The 5,038-nt window shown below is 54.4% G+C and overlaps 1 protein-coding gene across 1 annotated transcript; it reads right to left on the reverse strand.

Moving 5' to 3' along the window:
* Window positions 1–1,078: 1,078 nt before the first annotated feature.
* FOXQ1 (forkhead box Q1) lies at window positions 1,079–3,195 on the reverse strand. The gene has a single exon (XM_058733202.1). The coding sequence runs from the start codon at window positions 3,187–3,189 to the stop codon at window positions 1,969–1,971; it is 1,221 nt and encodes a 406-aa protein (XP_058589185.1). The 5' UTR covers window positions 3,190–3,195; the 3' UTR covers window positions 1,079–1,968.
* Window positions 3,196–5,038: the final 1,843 nt, after the last annotated feature.

The following is a 5,038-nucleotide window of genomic DNA, read 5'->3' on the forward strand; positions in this document are numbered from 1 at the left end:
TATTATCACCCTTCATGGTTACTAAGTAGATATAACCAAAATCTGTCAAGACTTGTTGGTACTAGACTAGCAGATGGGCTTCCCCCTCCTCCCCCCATTTCCACCAAAAGACAGCATCCTGAAATAAATTCCACTTTCTTTTCCCCACCTCACAATATGTAAATCCTAAATCATCATCTTGTCTTAAACTAGATGAGATCTATCCCAGAACTGCAGGAACAACAATGGGGCCTAAATGTCAAGATTCTGGATTTCTTGTTCTTTGCATTAGTCTTTAGAATACTGAGATCCATAAATTGTTAGAGCCTCACTGCCTTTGAATTTACCAAGAAACAGGTGTTTGCACTGTTTTCTGGTGCTTCCTCAGATCAAAACCTTTCCTTTTTGCTATGAGAAACTGTCTTTGCCCCATCTGAGATAGTATTTTCTCTTCAGATCACAACTGAAATAGGCCTAGCAGCCCCACCTTGACAAATGGTATCCTCATATGAAAGGAGAGTGTGAAAAAAAATTACTACTGATTGGTTCATAAGCAAATTAACTTTGGAATCCCTAAAAAGGTAGGTAGTTTCATTTTGTCAAAAAACACTGACTTTCAAATTGCTTTCTAAAACTACCCTAAAGAAATCTTTGGTGTGTTGAGATGGTCTTATACCACAATTGTTTCTAGCTTTTTGAACTCCAAATCAGAACCAATTTACTTAAAAATGTCTGCTTGACTATAACCTTGTTAATAGCTCAATTTGTCTACTAAGGGATTCTTGTAGGAGAGGGGCACACACCTTATCATTTTTTCCGATAACTCTTAAGAGAATTTTCACAGAGGTCATTGGTTGGAAGTTTAAGAAATTGTGTTGATGGAAGTCTCATCCTGGATATTTGTATAGCAATTGGTTAGGTAAGGAAACCTGCACTCTGCCTCTACCTTTACTGAATTATTCAAGAAGATATTTGACCCCCGCTGGAAATTTTTTGAGAGTCAAACCTCAACCAATTTTCTTGGCAGGGGCAGGGTGGGGTGGGGATATATAAAAAAAAAAAAACAACTCTCCATCTCCAACCTACTACCACAAAGTGCTAAAGTCAGTTGTAAGTTTTATTAAAAATAAGCACTATGCCTGGGTTTCATAAAATTTATACACGAATATGTACAGACACAAATAAAATAATATTAAAAATAAAAATCACACTCGCTTTCATGTGGCAGTGGTCCTGGCACCCCACATAGGTAATGTTAAATTTTCCTTTACAGAAATTGCTTGGCCCAAGGAGACCACAGTTAGAGACCACCGAACCACTAATAAAGCTGTAGCCCGTTGCCTGCAACATTTTCAATTCAGGTTTCAAAAATATATAAATAATTTAATTACAAAACCCAGCCTTTTTTTTTTTATCTTTTGGCACAGTGAAGCATTGGTCAATAGCAGAGAAATGACTGAAGATTCTCTGACACCTCTCTCACACTCAGTCATGCCTGTAAATGCCACATACTTACGCAGAGTGGGGCCCCCATAAACCCCAAACAGTAGTCATATCATTTATCATATGGAATGGTTCCCTGATATGTGTGTGTGTGTGTGTGTGTGTGTGTGTGTGTGTGTGTGTGTGTTAAGGGAAAAATCAATGGAAGGTGCTACAAAAATAGGAATAAGGGAGAGCCTGGGCAGTAAGAAAATAGACAAAGTCTTTGTGAAGTGAAGGAGGGACAGGCTTGGTCAGTAAACTAAAACAATTATTAAGAATTGGTTTAGTTCTCTGTAAAGTCACGAAAGAAAACATTCTGAACTAAGTTAAAACACTTCTGTCAAAAATGCTTTAGCTTTAAGGCACGTTTGATGGAGATTTTTCTTTTAAAGTCTTTTTTTTTTTTTTTTTTTTTTGTCTGGCTGGAAAATGCAAAAACCCCAAGCCTGTGTTCCCTTCCTCCCCGATGGCTCCCACCCCTGCTGCCGGGCTCCGCGGCGCGGTTCAGGCCAGAAGCGTCTCCACTGGGTAAGGCAGGTGCGGGCCGGGGCCACCGGCTGAGGACGCCTGCAGCGCCGCGGGCAGCCGCAGGGGGCAGTACAGGTGCGCGCCGCCGCCAGCCGCGGGGCCACGAAACGGCTTGGCGGGGGCCGAGGCAGAGAGGGGCGCAAGCAAGAGGTGAGGCACTGCGGGTGGCGCGGCCGGCGGTGCGTCGGCTCCGCGCGCGCTCAGCAGCAAGGGCTCCACCGCACTGTAAGCGCACATCGGCAGCAGGGCCCCTCCGGAGGCTTCGGGGAGGAGCGCAGGATATGTGGGGAGCGGCGGACAGGGTGCGGCGCCCCATGGCAGCCGCGCCCCGGGGGCTGCGTCCCCATCTCGGCGGCTGCGGAAGGGCTTGCTTAGGATGCTGTCTATGGCGAAAGAACTGGAAAACTTGCCCGCAGGGCTGGCGCGCCCCTCGTGGCGGGCGGGCGAGCGCGCACGGGGAGAAATCGGGGCGGCGGACGCGGGCGGAGGGGGCGCAGCGGCGGGGTGGGCCGCGGCCTCCTCTGGCCGAAGCCCTGGTTGGGGGGCTGCCGCCCGGTGGCTAAGGCGCTTGCGGCGGCGGCGAAAGACCCCGTCGGCGAAGGTGTACTCGCTGTTGGGGTTGAGCATCCAGTAGTTGTCCTTGCCCCAGGGCCGCGAGGGGTCGCGCAACACCTTGACGAAGCAGTCGTTAAGTGAGAGGTTGTGGCGCACGGAGTTGCGCCAGCCCGTGTAGCTTCCGCGGAAGAAGGGGAACTTGCCCATGAGGTACTCGTTGATTTCGGCCAGCGTCAGGCGCCCTCCAGCCGAGTCGCGGATAGCCATGGCGATGAGCGCGATGTACGAGTACGGGGGCTTGGGCCGTCGCGTGTACGGCTTGCTGCGCGCGCCCTCGCCGCCCCCCGCGCTCCCCGCACCTGGCCCGGCTGCGCAGGCCTCCGCGTGCCCCGCCGCCACCGCTGCGGGGACCTCCTCCTCAGCTCCTGGCCCGCAGCCTGCGTTCCGCTCGCCGCCGCCCGCCAGCTCCTCGGCGCTGCCGCCCGCCGCCGGGCTGTTGGCCGCGCAGTCCCCGTCCGAGCCCAGGGAATCGTCGCCGGCTGCGGACAGCGGAGATGGTGCGTCGCTGCCGCCGGCACCCTCCAAGTCACTACCCGGCTTGTCCCCGTGGGCCGCGCGGGGGCCGAACACCTCCAACTTCATGACCACACACCCTGTCCCTGCCCCGCGCCGTACCCTTTTCCTTCGCGCGGTCTTGGGAAGCTGGTGCCGGGGGCCGGAATGGAGATCCCGGGGTCACGGGTCCTTGCCTTTCTTTCCCAGGAGCTCTCCCTCCTCTTACGAGAGACAGTCACTTTTCCGTTTACGAGTCTTCTTCCGCTGGAATTTTTTTGGAGGGGTTGTGCTTATTGGGTGAACTAAGAGGGGCGGAGAGGGAGGAGTTGGATGTGTTCTGTCTTCAATTCGAGGATTAGAGACTTCGGGGTGAACGCGTGAGGGGGTGCAGTTCCACCCTCTGATAGCCAAGTGTGCCGGGCTTGGGACTTCTTGCTGGAAGGAAGAAGCGTGAGCATCTGCTATCCATTCAAGAGACCAGGAGGTGTTCTTCACTGGAGGTCCCAGGTCCCAGGCAGGCGTCCTCGAGGCACGGAGATGGTGCCAGCCTGTGTGCGTGCCACTCTTGGGGGGAGGGTATGGAGCCGTCAGCCTTGAGCGCCCACGGAGCCGAGTCCCCGAGACCGTGGCGCCCGCAGCCGCCTTTTCGTCCCGGGCCTCCGAAGCTGCATCTCCTCGCTGGCCTTCCGCTGCTACGTCTCGCCTCCACCTTCGTCCAAGCCCAATATAACCCCGCGGCGGCTCCGAGGGGGCGGGGCCTGGGCGCAGATGGCAGAGGGGTGGGGGAACAAGGTGGCCAAGGTGGCTGCAGCTCCCCGGAGGGCTCACACCAGGCCGAGGCCATGCGGCAGCGCGGAGGCAAAATCTCCGCGCAGGTTGTTTGTTTTGGGTCCGCCCGGCCCCGCCCTCTGCCTCCCGCCAATGAGGAGTCTGCGCGCGGCTGGGGTGTGCGCGTGTCAGTGAGTGTGCCCGCGTGCCGGCCCCGCCCGCCCGCTCCTCCCTCAGGTGTGAAAGCCCAGCTGCCCAGGAGGAGTCACTGCATTTTAGAGCTCAAGGAGGCGATTGGGGCAGTGGAGGGGGATATCTCTAGGGGACACCCGGAAGGGCTGAGTCCAGGGCAGCAAGGACTTCGCTCCCTCCAGCAGTCCTCTTAAACTGCCTGCGGTGTGTGTTTTCCTCCTCTTGGTAGCGAAAACCGTGCTTCTTCGGAAAGCAACCCCCCGTCGTTACTAACGAAGTGCTAAACAGCAAAGACCGCGCAGGACACTCTGCGGGGATCGCTTATGGGAGCCACATGCTGTGCACCTTTCTGTGGTTTCCCTTTGCTGGCTTTCTTTTCTTTTCTTTGTTCATTTCTTTTCTTCTCTTTTCTCTTTTCTTTCTCTTCTTTCTTTCTCCCTTCCTTTCTGAGTAAACTACTGGACTTGAAATTGTGTACCTTTTTTTTTTTTTCCCAGTGGCCTTGACTGTTGCTCGATAAATCGCCTCTGACTTTCACTTTTGTTTTTCTGTACGTTTTTCTTTACCTGGCTGGTGGCTCTTGGATAAAAGGAGTGTTCCCCTCTTCCTTGGGGCAACTGTGTCTGGCGCAGGGTGCCAGGCTCTGCCGGCGTGTCTACCCCGGCGGAATCCTCCCGACGCCAGCCGAGCGGAGAAGAGCTATTCCCGGGGTTCCGACTGTAGCAGGAACGAAAGGGAAGGCGTGTTCCCGAGGGCAGGGGCCTAGAGCACCACGTGTTTACGGCCATTACTTTCCAGTCCTTCACCTTGAGGACTTTGGCTGTGGTTTCCGACCAACGAACGGGAAAGGGGGTCCTTTCTCTGGGCGGTTCGGCCTACGTGGTGTCAATACCCCAGGGAGGGGGCGCCCTGGACCCCCGGAAGGGTGCACTTATAACCCGCTGCCCTTCCACGCTGAGGTTTCCTCCTTTTTCCT

The sequence above is a fragment of the Neofelis nebulosa genome, chromosome 6 (assembly GCF_028018385.1).
Source record: "Neofelis nebulosa isolate mNeoNeb1 chromosome 6, mNeoNeb1.pri, whole genome shotgun sequence".
NCBI classification, from domain to species: Eukaryota; Metazoa; Chordata; class Mammalia; order Carnivora; family Felidae; genus Neofelis; species Neofelis nebulosa.